The sequence below is a fragment of the Physeter macrocephalus genome, chromosome 10, assembly GCF_002837175.3.
Source record: "Physeter macrocephalus isolate SW-GA chromosome 10, ASM283717v5, whole genome shotgun sequence".
Classification (NCBI taxonomy): domain Eukaryota; kingdom Metazoa; phylum Chordata; class Mammalia; order Artiodactyla; family Physeteridae; genus Physeter; species Physeter macrocephalus.
In genome coordinates this window covers 15,268,974-15,290,980 of record NC_041223.1, presented here as the reverse complement: position 1 = coordinate 15,290,980, position 22,007 = coordinate 15,268,974, and the positions used below count along the sequence as shown (strand labels likewise).

Here is a 22,007-nt window from a genome sequence, read left to right as displayed (position 1 = left end):
GTAGGCTTGTATTGCTATAAACTTCTCTCTTAGAACTGCTTTTGCTGCATCCCATAGGTTTTGGATCATCGTGTTTTCATTGTCCTTTGTCTCTAGGTATTTTTTGATTTCCTCTTTGATTTCTTCAGTGATCTCTTGGTTATTTAGTAACGTATTGTTTAGCCTCCATGTGTTTGTGTTTTTTACTTATTTTTCCCTGTAATTCATTTCTAATCTCATAGTATTGTGTTCAGAAAAGATAGCGTTGTGGTCAGAAAAGATGCTCGATATGATGTCCATTTTCTTAAATTTACTGAGGCTTGATTTGTGACCCCAGAAGTGATCTATCCTGGAGAATGTTCCATGCACACTTGAGAAGAAAGTGTAATCTGCTGTTTTTGGATGGAATGTCCTATAAATATCAGTTAAATCTATCTGGTCTGTTGTATCATTTAAAGCTTCTGTTTCCTTATTTATTTTCATTTTGGATGATCTGTCCATCGGTGTACATGAGGTGTTAATGTCCCCCACTGTTATTGTGTTACTGTCAATTTCCTCTTTTAGAGCTGTTAGCAGTTGCGTTATATCTCTTGTAGACAGCGTATATATGGATCTTGTTTTTGTATCCATTCAGCAAGCCTGTGTCTTTTGGTTAGAGCATTTAATCCATTCACGTTAAGGTAATTATTGAGCTGTATGTTCCTATGACATTTTTGTAGGTCCTTTTCTTCTCTTGTGTTTCCCACTTAGACTAGTTCCTTTAGCTTTTGTTGTAGAGCTGGTTTGGTGGTTCTCAATTCTCTTAACTTTTGCTTGCCTGTAAAGCTTTTGTTTTCTCCATCGAATCTGAATGAGATCCTTGCTTGGTAGAGTAATCTTGGTTATAGGTTCTTCCCTTTCATCACTTTAAGTATATCATGCCACTCCCTTCTGGCTTGTAGGGTTTCTGCTGAGAAATCAGCTGTTAACCTTATGGGAGTTCACTTGTATGTTATTTGTCATTTTTCCCTTGCTGCTTTCAGTAATTTTTCTTTGTCTTTAATTTTTGCCAATTTGATTACTGTGTGTCTCGGAGTGTTTCTCCTTGGGTTTATCCTGTATGGGACTCTCTGTGCTTCCTGGACTTGGGTGGCTATTTCCTTTCCCATGTTAGGGAAGTTTTTGACTATAATCTCTTCAAATATTTTCTCGAGTCCTTTGTCTCTCTCTTCTCCTTCTGGGACCCCTATAATGCGAATGTTGTTGCGTTTAATGTTGTCCGAGAGGTGTCTTAGGCTGTCTTCATTTCTTCTCATTCTTTTTCCTTTATTCTGTTCTGCAGCAGTGAATTCCACATTCTGTCTTCCAGGTCACTTATCTGTTCTTTCTGCCTAAGTTTTTCGCTATTGATTCCTTCTAGTGTATTTTTCATTTCACTTATTGTACTGTACATCTCTGTTTGTTTGTTCTTTAATTCTTCTAGGTCTTTGTTAAACATTTCTTGCATCTTCTCGATCTTTGCCTCCATTCTTTTTCCGAGGTCCTGGATCATCTTCACTATCATTATTCTGAATTCTTTTTCTGGAAGGTTGCCTATCTCTACTTCATTTAGTTGTTTTTCTGGGGTTTTATCTTGTTCCTTCATCTGGTACGTAGCCCTCTGCCTTTTCATCTTGTCTGTCTTTCTATGAATGTGGTTTTTGTTCCACAGGCTGCAGGATTGTAGTTCTTGGTTCTGCTGTCTGTCTTCCCTCTCTATTTTTCTTTTCTTAATTTTTATTAAAATGTGTATGTTCAGTGAATGCTGGGGACAAATATCCTCATTTTTTCACATGTTAAATGGTTTCTATTTTATCTTAGTAAATTTTTTTTACTCCCTCTTCCTCTGGCTGCCATAAATTATGGCCTTGGTTGTACTGTAAGTATATAGTGCATATTCCATAAATATTTAATTTCTATTCCATTAATAGTATTCCTTCCCTAGAGCAGTGTGCTTCTCAAATTTTAATGGGCATTCATCTCACTATGGGATCTTGTCAAAATGCTGGTTCTGATTCAATAGTTCTGGGATAGAGCCCAAGAGTCTGCATTTCTAATAAACCCCCAGGGGCTGCTGATGTGGCTGGTCCAGAGCTCTGCTTTGTGTATGACGATGCTGCTGCTTACCCAGTGTCAGGAGTATTATCTTGGAAGGCAGTGTTGGATAGTCTCCCTGCTATAGCCATAACTGCCTCAGTAACATTTTTAGCAGGGGAACTGTGGGGGGCAGGGGAAAGGATGGTTAAAGATGAGTGTCCTCTGTGGTTATGAAGTAAAAATCCCATCTTATTATCAGGCCTGATGATCAACCTCCTTAAACGGCTCAACTAACTTCAATTTTGTCCATCAATAGAAATGGCCAGATGGAATGAAAATAAGTGATTCTGTATGTATCTTATAAAGAGTAAGGAAAGATCTTCTATACTAATCATACTAGCAGTGTTCTTTGAGACAATTTGGAACCTGATTAAAAAGTTGAAAATCCCATCTGTGTTAAGAAAAGCTTTGCCTTGACCTTCTATACTGGAAGAAAAATCTTGGCCATGGCAATGAATCCTTAAGGAACAGTGGTGTGAAGCAGAGTAGAGAGTCATCTTTTTATGGAATGTAAGGAAGTAGGACATTTTCTAAAACCGTGGAAATGTCCTTTTACCTTTGTATATGAACAAAGGTAAAAATATATGTATAGTAACCTTGAACATGGAGGAAAATTTGTCATCCTTTGAATTTGAACCACATCAATGATTGTCAAAACCTACTGTTGTTTTTAGAAGATAATAGCAAGTTTCAAACTTGATTCTCCACAGTGACTGAAGCTGGCTTTGGTGCTGATATTGGCATGGAGAAATTCTTCAACATCAAGTGCAGAGCTTCTGGCTTGGTGCCCAGTGTTGTGGTGCTGGTGGCAACGGTGCGGGCTCTGAAGATGCACGGAGGTGGACCAAGTGTAAGCACCATGATTCCTTTCTAATAAAACAGAAGGAAGCAGAATTGAACCTTTGAAACATCCAAACCTGCTTCATAACTGCAGTTTTCTAGAATATCTCCTTTTTCACAAATCACCATTACAGGGCACTTAGAGTTCAGTTCGATCAAGTAATTAGTAACACCCACAAAGTTATTTCTAAGCAATTTTTTGGGAAGGAGCATAATATGACCACTTTTTAGTTCTAAGAGTCTAAACTGAAACTTATGTCAACATTTTATAACCCTGTGGTAACGGGAGGATAGAGGCTTTGGTTCCTGAATGAAGAATAGAAGGGTTAGAGTGATTACTTTTGTGGGTGAGGTTGTTCAGTGTTTGTACGGATAGTTTTTTGGTTCACTGACGCTACATCTCATCAGATTTCATCTAGTGCTATTTTCCCTCTGTTTCTGTTTATTATGATTTCACTTTATAACTGTGTTAGAGCACCGGATTATTTCTAAGAGACCTCTGCTTAGAAAACACAAATTCTATTTTAACATTTTTAAAGACTTTGTCATGCATAGAATTCACACACACGTGAAAGGGAGTTTTCACCTTTCCACAGCAAAGATGTAGTTTTTTGTTTTTTTTTCTTTTTCTTTTTCATTTTTAGGAATTTCCAAAGGGAGAATAAGAAATGTTGTACTGATTAACCATTTTTGAAATAAAATCATTTGGAGTTTCTTTAGCACTTATACTATTGATATATTACACAAACTGCCAAATCTGATTTCTTAATTGGTATACTGTGTATGCAAATATCACACAATGATTAATTATATAGCATAAACAAATAACAAGTTTGCCATGATGAAACACCAGAATGTGCACTGTTTAATCATCTTAGCAATTATTTGTCCTAGGAGAGGCAGACATTATATCATTTTACAGGTGAGGAAGCTGAGGTTTGATGTGTTTAGGGGATGTCACCAGGCCAGCAGAGAGCCAAATCTCAAGCCTGGGTCTGAGATGCAGATTCTCCACTTTTGTCAGGCATTCAGAGCTGAATATGAATGAAGGGTAAACCTTTTCTGAATCCCTAATCCGCTCATTAATACCAGACACTTGAGCACTTCATTTTAGCCTAGAGCTTCACCATTATATCAAAGGCAAGATTGACGCAGCAGGTATTATAATATAGTAGTGCTAAAGAGTTCTGATTTTGTTCAAAACACCAGTTGTTGCTACCAATCACTCCTTGAGTTCAGACTCTGAAGCTGTATCAACTTCCATTTTCAAAAAACGATCTCTACCTATATAAGATAAATTTGAAATTCCCCCTCCCTGTTTTGCACCCTGAAAATTATAAAATCAAAGGGCTTTAATACTGGAAAGGGCTTAGAAATTAGTCTGGTTCAAGTCTTTACAAAGATAAAATTACTGAGGTGCTGGAGGATTCTGGTTCTTACTTAGTATCCTCCATCTATTTAGGGGACTAATCAGACATGAAATCAAGGTCTCTGGACTTCTGGTCCAGTGTTTTTGCACACTCCAATCTCGTCTCTGTCCTATAAAAATTCACTACATGATTTATAATCCCATTTCAGTTCATCTTAATGTGTATGCTCTGTTTTACAAGGGTTGCATTTTCTGCTCACCTTAATCCTTGGTACCTCTTTCAGTTCCCCTTAATGTCATGTTTCCATGTTAGTGATGATTGTAACAGGGCTCGAGATTAGTAGGCACAGGTACGGGTGGAGGATAATAAAAGGGGAGGATCAGGAAGCCAGATGAAGCTTAGCATTCCTCTCCTGGACTCCAGTAGTGCTTCTGCAGCATATTATTTTATGAATGTCTATATGTGTATCTCCTCACCCGACTCTGAATATTCCTTGAGATTAAGGACTATATCTTATTAATTTGTGTATTCCTCATGCCCGGCATACTCTGTATCAAGGAAATGTTTTCGATAATTGAATAATACATGAACTTTGATCTTCTTAATCCTGTATTCCATATTATCCACCTCAGTGTCATTCCTTCTTACTTGAAACAACTCCATAGTAATGTTTTTGATCCATTATAATTTCTACTTCCTTTTGATATCATTACACGAATAACCACGGCTGCCTCTGATGTTTATTCAGCTTGTTTTTTTACATAATATATGCAGTGGAAAATCCTATGACCCTTGAACGTGCCCATTTTAGCCCCAGTCATATCCTGTCTTCCAAAATGCTGACCATTCTTGGTGCAATGGAAGAACTAATACATTTGGATTCAGATATGTCTTTTATAATTAGTTCTTTAAACATAGTTTCTTAAGGAGGGTTCTCCATAACCAATAGGATGTGTATTTATATAAAAAGATTTGTTAAAAGTAATTGGCTCACACAATTATGGAGGCTGACAAGTCCAAAAATCTACCGAGTAGGCCACTGCTGGAGACTCAGGAGAGCCAGTATTCCAGTCCCAGTCTGAAGGCAATCTGCTGGAAAATTTTCTCTTGCACAGATTCTTTTTGTTATAGCAGGCCTTCAACTGATTGAAGGGACCCACCCACGTTATGGGGGGCAGTCTGCTTTACTCAGTGTCCATCAATTTAAATGTTATTCTCATTCAAAAACACCCTCACCGAAATACCCAGAATAATGTTTGACCAAATATCTGGGCATCCCATCACCCAAGCTGACGCACAAAATTAACCATCACCCTCATTACTGATTTTCGGTGTGTGGTGTAATGACCAGGCTTAATTTTATATTTTCTGTGTTAATAACCAACTGGCCTAGCACTATTTATTTTAATTAGTCCCTCCTTTCTGATCTTCAAGCCTAGTTTGTGATAAATCAATTCTCCATACACGTGTGGGTGTTTTTCTGGGACCTTCGTTTGGTTGCACTGGTCTATTTACACATAATTGTGTCTGTGCTACACTAAGTCTGTAGTGCAAGCTCTCCCTGGTAGTTCTCTTTCTTCATGAGTGCCCGGCCTTTATCAGTCTTTTCACTTCCATACGTATTTTTGAACTAATCATAAAGTCCCATAAAGAATCTTTCTAGGATTTGGGGGTATTTTTGGAATGTCATTAAATCAATAGATCAGTTTTATATCTAGGAACTTGGGATATTCACTGATTTAGGTCTTTTGAAATATATTTTAATAAACATTTACAGTTTATTGCCCAAAGGACTTATACATCCTTTTACCGATCTGTTCCCATGTGCTTTATATTTTTAAATAGTTTTCACAGGTTACTTCTGGATTCTTATATATACATCCAGTGACCTGTCTAAATTTTTTAAGGTATGATTGACACGCAACATTATATTAGTTTCAAGCTATACAACATAACGTTCAGTATTTGCATACATTGTAAAATGATCACCACAATAAGTCATTAACATCTGTCACCATACATAGTTTAAAAAAAATGTTTTTCCTTGGAATGAGAACTTTTCAGATCTGCTCTCTTAGCAACTTTCAAATATGCAATACAATATTTTTACCTAGAGTCACCATGTTCTATATTGTCTCCATAACTTAAAAAATTCTCTTATTAATTGTACTAATTTAGCTGTAAATACTTTAGAGAGTTCTATGTGGACAATCATATATGAAAATAATGACAGTTCTGTTTCTTCCTTTCCAATCGATACTTTTTTTTTATCACTAACCATGTTTCTAGTTGCAATTCAGTATTAAATAGTGTTGATAGCATCCTACTGTTATTCCTTATCAGCAAGAGAACACTTCTAATAGTTCATCGCTAAATATGTTTTCTGTAATATTTCAGTATATGTTTTTTATCAGGTTAAGAAAATTGCCTTCTGTTGCTGTTTGTCAAGTTGTTATACTATATGTTGAATAATTTTCTTCGTCTATTGAGATATGATTTTTCTCTTTATTAATGTTGCAAATTATATTACAAATATTAAATGAACCTTTCATTATCTTTTTTATGAATAACTGAATTTTGCTTATTGATTCTTTTTTATATTCTCATTAAGGGATTTTGTAACATTAGAATAATCTGTTTATTCAAAGATGGGAAGAAGTCACCTGTAACACTCCCTGGGCCTGTTGCTTATTGGTGAGGGGTAGGTTTTTAACTACAAACTTAATTTTTTTTAATGAGTAGAGAACTGTTTAAGTTCTCTATTTCTTCCTAAATGAGTTTTATATTACAACTCATACTAAGTTTCTCTATCTTTTAAAAAGTATTGGTATAAAGTTTGTCCCAGTATCCTATTAATTCTGTCTACAGCATGTGTAGTTATAATATTTTTTTCATTCCTTTTTGAAAAAAACTCTTGCCAGAATATTATCAATTTTGTTAGTCTTTAAGAACCAGCTTTGGTTTTGTTGATCCCCTCTACTTTCTGGCATTTGCATACAACCCATTTTTCTTGATTTTGCCTAATTTTTGATTTTGCAGAACTTTGCATATGTTCAAGCTCAGCAGTACTTTATGTTCCTTTTTTAATCCAGCATTTTGGTTGTTCCAATTGAAGGGTCCACTGTGTGTTTTAGTTCTTGCTAATGCTGAAAAAAAAAAACCATCTGAAAATACCTTATGATGTTTCCTCACAATCTCAAAAAAACAATCTGTCATAGAGGTAACTTTTCAAAGGATTTCTAATATTCTCAAGACCTCTTTCGCTGAGAGGAGAATACGTCACCACGTCCTCAGTGAATTGAAATGTTGTCTAGGGTTTCTCACTGAAACCATTTGCAGGCTATAGACAAAAAAACAACAACGGGGAACTGTGAAAAGGCACTAAATTGGGGTTTCAGAACCCTATTATACTCATGCCCCTGTTCTGCCTCTCATTTGCTGTGTAACTGTGGGCAAGATACCTGCCTTCTCTCGCCTTCAGTTTCCTTATCTTTAAACTGCCAACCCCATCGGCTTCTGTAAGAAACTAGGCCAAAAAAAGGGAAAAATTAATGGCAATTATTTTTAAATGACTTAGAATTTATTTAGAACGATTATGCACTCTGTATAAATCGGGTATTAATCATACTGTGAGTTCCCTTTTATGCTAGGATAATGGGCAACAGTATGAAAGTTCTTAATATTAGCTCAAATTAGCATCGCCTGAGAAGTGTTTAACCCTCACTGATCCTGGGTCCCACTCCCAGCAATCCTGGTTTAATTGGTCAGGGTGGAGCTCAAGCATCAGTGATTTTTAAAAGCACCCACAAGACTTTATGTTCAGCCAGGGCTGCCAGTTATTGGTTTAAAAGCACAAAATGTGTTTTTTAAATGAACCTTCCCAAAAGGGACCATGATTTGTTTTTCTTTCAGATCTTAATCAGAGTAAACAGTTTGATAGGATTAGTCTTAATTTTTGTCTTTTCTTATCTCAGGTAACTGCTGGGGTCCCTCTTAAAAAAGAATATACAGAAGAGGTAAGAGTGAAGAATTATTCAAATCCAGTTAACCACTGACTAGCAGTTGAATCTCAGTCAGGGAGTAGGTCCTCCACCAGTGGCCTCTTAGAAAAGTGCTTTTCTAATAATGCAAGAGGAAATGGGTGGGGGAAGGGATAAAATCCATTCAGTTAACTCTCCAATCTTAAGAAAAGATGGGTGTAGGCTTTCTGTCCAGTTCCTACCCGCTGGGAAGCCATCAGAGCAGGCCTCTTATACCCATGTATTCTTTTGGTGTGGCAGATACTGACTTTTGGAAGATATACAATTGGCTCTGTGACTTGCATGAGTAAATAGACTTTGATTGACTGGCAGCAGTACCCCTTAGCTCCTACAGGTGGCGCCAGGGATTTGAGCAGGGACTAGCTGGACGGTGCTCGTCACCCTCCCAGGACCTTACGCCTTCTTGTCCACCAGCCCACAGAGCGTGGGCATGTTGCTGATGTCCTGGCCACCAGTCTGCAGCAGAAATAGCTGCCTGGCTCAAGACCCACATATGCCATTGGATCTAGAATAATTTTAGACTTTATTTGGAAAATGAGCCTCCTCCTTCTGCAGCCATCTTTTCTTGGAGGGAAAAAGTGATTGATGGCTTTCTTTAATAGCTTCCAGGACAATAACGTGAGTATAGATAGACCCCAAACCTGCCAGAGTGGGCCTGCCTGTGTATTTTGGCAGGTTGGATGGGAGGTGATACATGGGGCCCTGGTTTTCTTACAGAACCTCCAGCTGGTGGCAGATGGCTGCTGTAACCTAGAGAAGCAAATACAGATTGCTCAGCTCTTCGGGGTCCCTGTTGTCGTGGCTCTGAATGTCTTCAAGTAAGTCAAGTGTCCTACTTTAAATGTGGTCATACCGCTGGGCCACCCAGTGAACTAACTGCATTTGTGTTTTGAGGATGTTTGACCTTTTCTCTGCTTCATCTAAAAGGATCAAGAAATACTCTGCTCATTCTATTTGTTTGATTTTCTTTGAATTGGTTTTACTTCAGCAGAAGTGTTTTCGAATGTTATCAGGGAAGTGAAATCTATATAGTGAGTTACCATTTCTTTGGCTTTTTTTTTTCTTCTTCTTAATTCCACCCAGCATTTCTGACAGAAAGACTGTGGATGATCAAAGGGATATGTTATGGAATTTTCTCAATAAAACCCTTAACAACTTGAAATATTTGAGTCATGTTGGAGAGGATTTTTCCCCCATGCTTTTCTTAAGGTCTGATTTATTTAAGCACAGTGTAACCACTTTTGATGTTTAAAATATATTCAGTGTTTGGGAGCAAAGTTCTGTATAAGCAGTTAGTCTTCCTTTAAAAACATCGCTAAATGAATACAGATGCAAAACCACAAACATTTTCATCACCAGGACCGACACCCGAGCGGAGATTGACTTGGTGTGTGAGCTTGCAAAGCGGGCTGGCGCCTTTAATGCAGTGCCCTGCTATCACTGGTCGATTGGTGGGAAAGGGTCGGTGGACCTGGCTCAGGCTGTGAGAGAAGCTGCAAGTAAAAAGAGTCATTTCCAATTCCTGTATGATGTGCAGGTAAGATCCAACACAATGATAATGGTGCCTGACGGGTCTTGCACCTTAACTATGCCAGACCAGCGCTGAGAGCTTCACATGGGTTGTCACAACAGCTCTGCAGATGAGGAAACCGAAGGTTAAAGAGGTTAAGCCATCTGACGAGGTCCTGTTACCAAGGGGCCCCAGCTCCTGGCCACCAGGCCTGTGCTCTACACTCAGTGCAGAGGGGTTTTGGAGTACAGGGTTCAACAGGGTTTGCACAGGAGCAAGACTTTTGAGCAACTTCATAAGGCATGGGATATCACGGGCAGTATTTTCCTTGTCCGTTTCTGCGATAGCCCATTTGCACCATGGTTTTCTTGAGCTATGCCTAGTATATTTTTAAAATTTTTTGAATTGTGGTAAAATACATCATAACATAAAATTGACAGTCTTTACCATTTTTAGGTGAATAGTTCACTAGTGTTAAGTAGCTTCACATTGTTGTGCAACCACCCTCCTTCTCCACAGGTCTTTTCAAATTGCAAAATCGAAACTCTGTGCCCGTTAAACACTAACTCCCCATTTCTCCTTCTCCTCTGTTGCTGGCTATCTCATACCAGTAAGCCATAAAGTTTGTCCCTTTTTTGACTGGCTTATTCACTGTCTCAGTCCTTTCAGGCTGCTGTAAGGAATACCATAGTACTGGGTGGCTTATAAACAACAAATTTATTACTCATAATTTTGGAGGCTAGGAAGTCTAAGATCAGGGCATCAGCAGATTCGACGTCTGGTGAGGGCCTGCTTCTTATTTCATAGATGGGAGTCTTCTCACTGTATCCTCATATGGTAGAAGTGGGGAGGGCTCTCTCTAGGTTGTCTTTTCATAAGAGCACTAATCCCATTCATGAGGGGTGCACCCACATGACCTAATCACCCCAGAGCCCCATCTCCTAATGACATCAACCTAATCACTCCCAAAGGCCTCAGATGCTAATATATCATCCCATGGGAAATTAGGCTTCAACATACCAATTTGGGGGGACACAAACATTCAGTCCGTAGCACGCACTTAGCATAATGTCCTCAAGGTTCACCCCTGTTATTGCATATGTCAGAACTTCTTTCCTTCTTAAGGCTGAACAACAGTCCATTGTATGTTTATGCCACTTTTTTGCTATCCATTCATCTGTCAGTGGCCACTTGGGTTGCTTCCACCTCTTGGCTGTTATAAATAATGCTGCTATGAACGTGTGTAAAACTGCTTCCAGTTCTTTTGGGCATATACGCTGAAGAGGAGTTGCTGGATTGTCTAGCGTATTTTTTAAGCACAGCTGGATAATGAGGGTTCAGTCAGAATATCGGAACTCCTCAGGACCTCACTCTTCTTGGTTCATCTTTGCTGCCACCCAAACATCTCCATTCTGTATTTGCTGGCTCCAGCTCTGGCCGTTGGATTTGTCCTCCTAGGTAGTCCCTGGTTGCCAGAGTGCTCAGGCTTCAGACTGGTGGCTTCTCTGGTTCCTTCTTCCCTCACAAATTCCGTTAGTCTTGAGTCTAGAGTTACATCACGAAGAGCACGATGATAACTTTATGGCTAAGGAGGGCTTGTTGTCTGCCAGGCATACGGGCACTTTGTGCTTGTTAACTTCTTTAGTCCTTACTTCCCCGATGGGTAGAAACTGTTGCTTTCCCCATGTTTTACATACAAGGAAAATAAAGTAAACAGAGGTTAAGTAACCTGCCCTGTGTCCCACAGCCAGACAGAGGCAGAGCTGAGGGGGGTGTGTGTGGAATGACGGAGGCCATCGTCCTGCTCTGTCATTCAGACTGTTTTCAGAAGTGGGAGTTGGGATGGGGAGGATTCCTCTCAAATGGGCAACAACTGAGCGACCCACCTGAAGAAGAAGGACCATGATGGGCCAAGAATCCATGCCAAATGGGGTCACTGCATGTAGTTGGTAACTCTGGGAGGAAGGGTTTCAGGAATGAACTGGGATGGTTAGCTCGGAAAAGGTGTGTCGTGTTCAAAGGTCATTTTATGAGAGACCCTAATGTTCCGTCTTATAGAGGTGGTGGTGATCAACTGGGAGCAGGATGTGGCGGTGGGGAGGGCGGTGGGCTTGGGTTCTACAGGAAGAGAGATGTCCCGATTAGAAGCTGTTCTCTGGAGATGCTGAACATAATATAGATGCAGCCCTGCAGTGGGCTTATCACGGGGAAGAAAGCCAACTCAGATGGTGGCTGGCCAAGGTAATCTTGTGTTCCTTCCTGGGCCTTGATGCCCAGGTAAGTAAGCCTTGCTGGGTTGAGGGTGATTAGGTCATGAGGGTGCAGCCCTCATGAATTGGTGCAGCTCTTGGCCCTTTTACACAAACACCGGTCAGGAAACCCTCAGACCACCGCCCCACTCTGATCGTGAACCACCCCACTCTGAGTGGCAATGACAGTGTTTTTGTTTGTTTGTTTGTTTTTAGTAAATCTATTTATTTATTGGCTGCGTTGGGTCTTTGTTGCTGCGCGTGGGCTTTCTCTAGCTGTGGCGAGCAGGGGCTACTCGTCGTTGCGGTGCGCAGGCTTCTCATTGCAGTGGCTTCTCATTGCGGTGGCTTCTCTTGTTGCAGAGCACGGGCTCTAGGCGCGCGGGCTTCAGTAGTTGTGGCACGCGGGCTCAGTAGTTGTGGCTCGCGGGCTCTAGAGCACAGGCTCAGTAGTTGTGGCGCACGGGCTTAGTTGCTCCGTGGCACTTGGGATCTTCCCAGACCAGGGCTAGAACCCGTGTCCCCTGCATTGGCAGGCGGATTCTTAACCACTGCGCCACCAGGGAAGCCCCTCAATGGCAGATTTTAAACGAATGATTTCACAAAGTGTGGCTTTTTCAAGGAAACCATCCAAAGGGAAAAGGTCAGTCAATAGAAGCAATATTTTGTGAGTTGTGCTGTCTTAAACATGTACTATCCCTAAAATGAACCGTTTTCCTTTCCACCAATATCATAATTTTTTTTTCCTGAATTCCCATTTTTTGTGGAGATAATGCTGTTAAAATGTCTGCTCTTCTGTGAAAAGGGGAACAGTTTTATAATAATGTGGTCTAAAGTCATATTTGATAGGATTCTTGCCTCCTTTGCCCACATACACTATTCCCTTTTCTTATAACAGTAAATGCTGGAGAGGGTGTGGAGAATGTGAGTGCGTAATTGGTTCTTAGACGATCAGCAGTGCAGCCTATTATTGCTACATGACAGTTTATGAAAAGAGCTGTTGCTGCTTCTGGCTCACTAGGGACTGTCTCCTTGATAGCTCTGTCGCTCACGCCAGCAAGTCGATTTTTGATAATACGAGACCATTTACAATCTTGTCTTGTAACGGTGTAGAAATCTGAAGTCACCGTTGCAGGCAGTAACAGAGCTCAACCTCCCTCCCGCCACAATTACATGCATAGTCAGTGTTGTTGAGCCTTTGTGGACTAAGTAATGGTTTTCTTTTTCTTTTTTTTCTTTCTTTTTTGTTTTTAATTTTTATTTAAGTAATAATGGTTTTCTTGAAACCCTTTTATTCCCTTTGTTTTCCCCCCACGACTAGCCCTTTGATGCTGGACAACTCAATTAGGTATCAGACTGCCCTACAGGAAAAAAAGAAGTGACAAAATGCTTTTGGATAAAACACCCTGCTGCCTTTGCTTCTGTGCACGAACTGGGCTTCTGTGTGCCTTTTGCTATCATCCCAGACTCTATTCCACCAAGAATGTATTCAGCGCAGGGTTGATGGCATCTTAGTTCCTGCTCCAGCCCCGCCCCAGTCTTGTGTTACAGGAGAAAGACACCTGAGCTCATTGGAGAAACTGGAAATAGTGTCGGAGCACAGGGCGTGATTGCTTTTGTGTGGGGAGGAGAAATCATCTCAAAACCCCAAATGGAAAGAGGAACAGCTCGAGAGAAATAGCGTTTACCTGACCACAGTGACACTGTAAGGCCGGACAGCTCGCAGAGCATGAGGCCTTCTGATGACGGTTCCATTAGTTAAAGCGAGAAACAAGCTGCTCTTCTGACTCGGGAGTCTGTGCTGAACTTTGAAAAATTGAGGGAAGCAGCCACTGTTCTCTAGAGAAAATTCTGCACCTCTTTTACCAGAGTAGCTTCTAATTCAAGAGGAGGCAACTTTTGTTCATGGTACTAGAGGTGGCTGTTGATTATTTCAGAATAAAAAAAAATTTATTTATACAGCAGGTTCTTATTAGTTATCTATTTTATACATATTAGTGTATATATGTCAATCCCAATCTCCCAGAATAATAATTTTTTTAAATATGGAATAGGAGGCAGTGGCCTAATTGTTCAGGGGAAGTTTATCATGTGAGAATTGATATATTTAAACTTGAACTACACTGCGTCATTTCCTCTCAACCATTACTGATGATCATAGCCCCCTTTCCTTTTAAGGAGCAGTTAGAAGTCCTCCCCAAAACCTATCCTTTCTATTATTACTTTTGGCAATCATATCTTTACAGTTGACCAATATATCTCCGTATCTGCAAGCACCCAGGAAAACAGTATAGCAGATGAAAAAACGAATCTGTATTTACCATTTGTTAGCTAACAAATCCCTCTTCCATACATAATTTCAAGTATATCTCATCCAATTCCATGGGGTGTGTGAGCTCAACTCTGTATCCTAAATGCAGAAATAGGAGTTCAGAGAAGGTGAGGGACGTGCCCCATGACAAATGGACACTTGATGGAAGAAGTAATGTATTATAGTTAAAGGGGTCATTCAGAATTGAGTTCAAATCTTTTTTTTTTTTAATTGGAGTATAGTTGATTTACAATGTTGTGTTAGTTTCAGGTGTACAGTAAAGTGATTGTTATACATATACAGATATTCATTCTTTTTTAGATTCTTTTCTCATATAGGTTATCACAGAATATTGAGTAGAGTTCCCTGTGCTATACAGTAGGTCCTTGTTGGTTATCTGTTTTATATAGAGTAGTGCATGTATGTTCATCCCAAACTCCTAATGTATCCCTCCCCCTTCCCTTTCCCCTTTGGTAACCATAAGTTTGTTTTCCATGGCTGCGAATCTATCTCTGTTTTGTAAATAAGTTGATTTGTGTCATTTATTTAGATTCCACATGGAAGCAGTATCATGTTATTTGTCTTTCTGACTTACTTCAGTATGATAATCTCTAGGTCCATCCATGCTGCTGCAAGTGGCATTATTTCATTCTTTTTTATGGTTGAGTGGTATTCTGTTGTATATATGTAGCACATATCTTATTTATCCATTCCTCTTTCGGTGGACATTTAGGTTGCTTCCATGTCTTGGCTATTGTAAATAATGCTGCTATGAACTTTGCGGTGCATGTATCTTTTCTAATTAGACTTTTCATCTTTTCCTGATATATGCCCAGGAGTAACTCTATTTTTAGTTTTTTAAGGAACCTCCATACTGTTCTCCATAGTGGCTGTACCAATTTACATTCCCACCACCAGTGCAAGAGGGTTCCCTTTTCTCCACACCCTCTCCAGCATTTACTGTTTGTAGACTTTTTTAATGATGGTCATTCTGACCTGTGTGAGGTGATAGCTCACTATAGTTTTTATTTGCATTTCTCTGATAATTAGTGACATTGAGCATCTTTCCATGTGCTTTTTGCCATCTGTATGTCTTCTTTGGAGGAATATCTATTTAGATCTGCCCATTTTTGATTGGGTTGTTTGTTTTTTTGACATAGAGCTGTATGAGCTGTTTGTATATTTTGGAGACTAATCTGTTGTCGGTAACTTCATTTGCAAACAGAGTTCAAATCTCGATGGGACCTCCCACTATGGATATAAAAGTGGACAACTCTCTGAGCCTCAGTTTCCTTATCTATAAAATAGTGTCTGATATTAACACCAACTTCACCCAGTTGCTGTGAGGACCAAATGAAATGTCCTGGAGTAAAATGCTGGGACATAGGAGGCTGGTAATCTAAGTTAGTTCTTCCTTCTGTCACTTTCACTTCAGGAAGAGAGGGGGTTTCCTGAATTGACCTTCAAGAATTGTCTTGTAACTCAGGTAACCTGGAGGTCGGGCTCCAGGGTTGGTTTCCTGTTCGAGTGTGTTAAAACCAGCAATTTGCAGCCCCTAGTGCACCAGGAAAGAAAGACACTCCCAAATTAAAGCAAGACATTTAGCATTCTTTAGATTAGAATTGGGAGCTATTACTGATTTAATAGAAAGTCAGTAACTTTTGCAAAGAATGTATGGCACCGAAAGTCCATCTGAATATTGTTTGTTAAATCAGGAGTGAAAGTTGAAAACCATCTCCACATCCCTCCATATCCTTCCTCTAAATTCGTAAACATTTAGAGGTGTAACCTTGACAGCATGAGAAGATGGTGTTTGTTTTTATTAAAAGGTCTTTCCTGTTCCTTGTGTGAAGCCATTCTCTTGATCACAGCAGGGCTAGAAGCAAGGGCGATCAAAACAGACCAGGAAGACTCCATCTAGGGCCACAGCCGGCATCGCAGATTTCTGAACTATTGCACTTTCACTGCCTGTGTGTTTAGGAGTTTTCTCCCCTGCTGGCAGGGGATTGAGGGGTGGGGGAGTTCGTTGATTATTGAGCAATTATATTTTTTAAGGATTCAAACCAGTTGTTGGTAGGGTTTTGAGTTATCCTTTAATTGGACTCCGGGCATCAGCCAGCAAACAGAGCCTCAAATTTTAAGGAAATAAATAAAAATGCATATGTATAAGTACTTGTATGTATGTATATAGAGTATATGTGTCCGTGTGTGTATATTTTTTTAATTGTGGTAAAAAATATATGTAAAATGAAATTTCCCATTTTAATCATTTTTAAATATATACAGTTCAATGTATTTAGAATATATAAAAATGTATACATAAATACTATATGTGTAGTTTTAATTCATAGAACTTAAAACAAACATCTCTGTATTTGTTTTGTATTTCATAGTAATTGCTAAACAGTCTAAGGAGAAGGGATGACCTTTCTTTTTTTATTTTTAATTAATTAATTAATTTTTGTTTTGTTTTCTTTTGTTTTTGAATTTTATTTTATTTTTTTTTATACAGCAGGTTCTTATTAGTCATCAATTTTATACACATCAGTGTATACATGTCAATCCCAATCGCTCAATTCATTTTTTTTTTTAATTGGAGTATAGTTGATTTACAATGTTGTGTTAGTTTCAGGTGTACAGTAAAGTGATTGTTATACATATACAGATATTCATTCTTTTTTAGATTCTTTTCTCATATAGGTTATCACAGAATATTGAGTAGAGTTCCCTGTGCTATACAGTAGGTCCTTGTTGGTTATCTGTTTTATATAGAGTAGTGCATGTATGTTCATCCCAAACTCCTAATGTATCCCTCCCCCTTCCCTTTCCCCTTTGGTAACCATAAGTTTGTTTTCCATGGCTGCGAATCTATCTCTGTTTTGTAAATAAGTTGATTTGTGTCATTTATTTAGATTCCACATGGAAGCAGTATCATGTTATTTGTCTTTCTGACTTACTTCAGTATGATAATCTCTAGGTCCATCCATGCTGCTGCAAGTGGCATTATTTCATTCTTTTTTATGGTTGAGTGGTATTCTGTTGTATATATGTAGCACATATCTTATTTATCCATTCCTCTTTCGGTGGACATTTAGGTTGCTTCCATGTCTTGGCTATTGTAAATAATGCTGCTATGAACTTTGCGGTGCATGTATCTTTTCTAATTAGACTTTTCATCTTTTCCTGATATATGCCCAGGAGTAACTCTATTTTTAGTTTTTTAAGGAACCTCCATACTGTTCTCCATAGTGGCTGTACCAATTTACATTCCCACCACCAGTGCAAGAGGGTTCCCTTTTCTCCACACCCTCTCCAGCATTTACTGTTTGTAGACTTTTTTAATGATGGTCATTCTGACCTGTGTGAGGTGATAGCTCACTATAGTTTTTATTTGCATTTCTCTGATAATTAGTGACATTGAGCATCTTTCCATGTGCTTTTTGCCATCTGTATGTCTTCTTTGGAGGAATATCTATTTAGATCTGCCCATTTTTGATTGGGTTGTTTGTTTTTTTGACATAGAGCTGTATGAGCTGTTTGTATATTTTGGAGACTAATCTGTTGTCGGTAACTTCATTTGCAAACAGAGTTCAAATCTCGATGGGACCTCCCACTATGGATATAAAAGTGGACAACTCTCTGAGCCTCAGTTTCCTTATCTATAAAATAGTGTCTGATATTAACACCAACTTCACCCAGTTGCTGTGAGGACCAAATGAAATGTCCTGGAGTAAAATGCTGGGACATAGGAGGCTGGTAATCTAAGTTAGTTCTTCCTTCTGTCACTTTCACTTCAGGAAGAGAGGGGGTTTCCTGAATTGACCTTCAAGAATTGTCTTGTAACTCAGGTAACCTGGAGGTCGGGCTCCAGGGTTGGTTTCCTGTTCGAGTGTGTTAAAACCAGCAATTTGCAGCCCCTAGTGCACCAGGAAAGAAAGACACTCCCAAATTAAAGCAAGACATTTAGCATTCTTTAGATTAGAATTGGGAGCTATTACTGATTTAATAGAAAGTCAGTAACTTTTGCAAAGAATGTATGGCACCGAAAGTCCATCTGAATATTGTTTGTTAAATCAGGAGTGAAAGTTGAAAACCATCTCCACATCCCTCCATATCCTTCCTCTAAATTCGTAAACATTTAGAGGTGTAACCTTGACAGCATGAGAAGATGGTGTTTGTTTTTATTAAAAGGTCTTTCCTGTTCCTTGTGTGAAGCCATTCTCTTGATCACAGCAGGGCTAGAAGCAAGGGCGATCAAAACAGACCAGGAAGACTCCATCTAGGGCCACAGCCGGCATCGCAGATTTCTGAACTATTGCACTTTCACTGCCTGTGTGTTTAGGAGTTTTCTCCCCTGCTGGCAGGGGATTGAGGGGTGGGGGAGTTCGTTGATTATTGAGCAATTATATTTTTTAAGGATTCAAACCAGTTGTTGGTAGGGTTTTGAGTTATCCTTTAATTGGACTCCGGGCATCAGCCAGCAAACAGAGCCTCAAATTTTAAGGAAATAAATAAAAATGCATATGTATAAGTACTTGTATGTATGTATATAGAGTATATGTGTCCGTGTGTGTATATTTTTTTAATTGTGGTAAAAAATATATGTAAAATGAAATTTCCCATTTTAATCATTTTTAAATATATACAGTTCAATGTATTTAGAATATATAAAAATGTATACATAAATACTATATGTGTAGTTTTAATTCATAGAACTTAAAACAAACATCTCTGTATTTGTTTTGTATTTCATAGTAATTGCTAAACAGTCTAAGGAGAAGGGATGACCTTTCTTTTTTTATTTTTAATTAATTAATTAATTTTTGTTTTGTTTTCTTTTGTTTTTGAATTTTATTTTATTTTTTTTTATACAGCAGGTTCTTATTAGTCATCAATTTTATACACATCAGTGTATACATGTCAATCCCAATCGCTCAATTCATCACACCCCCATCCCCACCCCCCGCAGCTTTCCCCCCCTGGTGTCCATACTTTTGTCCTCTACATCTGTGTCTCAACTTCTACCCTGCAAACTGGTTCATCTGAACCCTTTTTCCAGGTTCCACATACATGTGTTAATATACGATATTTGTTGTTCTCTTTCTGACTTACTTCACCCTGTATGACAGTCTCTAGATACATCCACGTCTCAACAAATGACCCAATTTTGTTCATTTTTATGGCTGAGTAATATTCTATTGTATATATGTACCACACCTTTATCCATTTGTCTGTCGATGGGCATTTAGGTTGCTTCCATGACCTGGCTATGGTAAATAGTGCTGCAGTGAACATTGGGGTGCATGTGTCTTTTTGAATTATGGTTTTCTCTGGGTATGTGCCCAGTAGTGGGATTGTTGGATCATTTGGTAATTCTAAATCAGTTTTTTTTTTGTTTTTTTTTTGTGGTATGCGGGCCTTCCCCTGCTGTGGCCTCTCCCGTTGCGGAGCACAGGCTCCGGACGCGCAGGCTCAGCGGCCATGGCTCACGGGCCCAGCTGCTCCGCGGCACGTGGGATCCTCCCAGACTGGGGCGCGAACCCGGTTCCCCTGCATCGGCAGGCGGACGCGCAACCACTGCGCCACCAGGGAAGCCCTCTAAATCAGTTTTTTAAGGAACCTACATACTGTTCTCCATAGTGGCTGTATCAATTTACATTCCCACCAACAGTGCAAGAGGGTTTCCTTTTCTCCACAGCCCCTCCAGCATTTGTCGTTAGAAGATTTCTGATGATGCCCATTCTAACTGGTGTGAGGTGATACCTCATTGTAGTTTTGATTTGCATTTCTCTAATAATTAGTGATGTCGAGCAGCTTTTCATGTGCTTCTTGGCCATCTGTATGTCTTCTTTGGAGAAATGTCTATTTATGTCTTCTGCCCATTTTTGGATTGGGTTGTGTGTTTCTTCAGTATTGAGCTGCATGAGCTGTTTATATATTTTGGAGATTAAACCTTTGTCCGTTGATTCGTTTGCAAATATTTTCTCCCATTCTGAGGGTTGTCTTTTCATCTTGTTTATGGTTTCCTTTGCTGTGCAAAAGCTTTGAAGTTTCATTAGGTCCCATTTGTTTATTTTTGTTTTTATTTCCATTACTCTAGGAGGTGGATCAACAAAGATCTTGTTGTGATTTATGTCAGAGTGTTCTTCCTGCGTTTTCCTCTAAGAGTTTTATAGTGTCCGGTCTTACATTTAGGTCTCAATCCTTGCCTCCTTTGTCATAGATTAGTTGACCATAGGTGCATGGGTTTACCTCTGGGCTTTATATCTTGTTCCATTGGTCTGTGTTTCTGTTTTTGTGCCAGTACCATATTGTCTTGATTACTGTAGCTTTGTAGTATAGTTTGAAGTCAGGGAGTCTGATTCCAGCGCCATTTTTTTCGCCTCAAGACTGCTTTAGCTATTCGGGGTCTTTTGTGTCTCCGTACAAATTTTAAGATTTTTTGTTCTAGTTCCGTAAAAGATGCCATTGGTAATTTGATAGGGATTGCATTGACTCTGTAGATTGCTTTGAGTAGTATAGTCATTTTCACAGTATTGATTCTTCCAATCCAAGAACATGGTATATCTCTCCATCTGTTGGTATCATCTTTAATTTCTTTCATCTGCAAACAGTGACAGTTTTACTTCTTTTCCAATCTGTATTCCTTTTATTTCTTTTTCTTCTCTTATTGCCATGGCTAGGACTTCCAAAACTATGTTGAATAATAGTGGTGAGAGTGGACATCCTTGTCATGTTCCTGATCTTAGAGGAAATGCTTTCAGTTTTTCAGCATTGAGAATGATGTTTGCTGTGGGTTTTGTCATATATGGCCTTTATTATGTCGAGGTAGGTTCCGTCTATGTCCACTTTCTGGAGAGTTTTTATCATAAATGGGTGTTGAATTTTGTCAAAAGCTTTTTCTGCATCTATTGATATGATCATATGGTTTTTATTCTTCAGTATGTTAATATGGTGTATCAATTGATTAATTTGCATATATTTAAGAATCCTTGCATCCCTGGGATAAATCCCACTTGATCATGGTGTATGATCCTTTTAATATGTTGTTGGATTCTGTTTGCTAGTATTTTGTTGAGGATTTTTGCATCCTTACTCATCAGTGGTACTGGTCTGTAATTTTCTTTTTTTATAGTATCTTTTTCTGGTTTGGTATCAGGGTGATGGTGGCCTCATAGAATGAGTTTGGGAGTGTTCCTTCCTCTGCAATTTTTTGGAAGAGTTTGAGAAGGATGGGTGTTCTTCTCTAAATGTTGGATAGAATTCACCTGTGAAGCCATCTGGTCCTGGACTTTTGTTTGTTGGAAAAATTTTAATCACAGTTTCAATTTCCTTACTTGTGATTACTCTGTTCATATTTTCTATTTCTTCCTGGTTCAGTCTTGGGAGGTTATACTTTTCTAAGAATTTGTCCATTTCTTCCAGGTTGTCCATTTTATTGGCATAGAGTTGCTTGTAGTAGTCTCTTAGGATGCTTTGTATTTCTGTGGTGTCTGTTGAAACTTCTCCTTTTTCATTTCTAATTTTATTGGTTTGAGTCCTCTCCCTCTTTTTCTTGATGAGTCTGGCTAATGGTTTATCAATTTTGTTTAT

The 22,007-nt window shown here is 39.0% G+C and overlaps 1 protein-coding gene across 1 annotated transcript in view; it reads left to right on the top strand.

The window, feature by feature from the left end:
- MTHFD1L (methylenetetrahydrofolate dehydrogenase (NADP+ dependent) 1 like) overlaps nucleotides 1–22,007 on the top strand; it is a 214,176-nt gene that overhangs the window by 126,330 nt on the left and 65,839 nt on the right. The window contains exons 21-24 of the mRNA XM_024122544.2: nucleotides 2,805–2,944; nucleotides 8,279–8,320; nucleotides 9,062–9,162; nucleotides 9,704–9,881. Of these exons, the coding sequence (XP_023978312.1) occupies nucleotides 2,805–2,944; nucleotides 8,279–8,320; nucleotides 9,062–9,162; nucleotides 9,704–9,881 (461 nt within the window). The remainder of the gene's footprint in view (nucleotides 1–2,804; nucleotides 2,945–8,278; nucleotides 8,321–9,061; nucleotides 9,163–9,703; nucleotides 9,882–22,007) is intronic.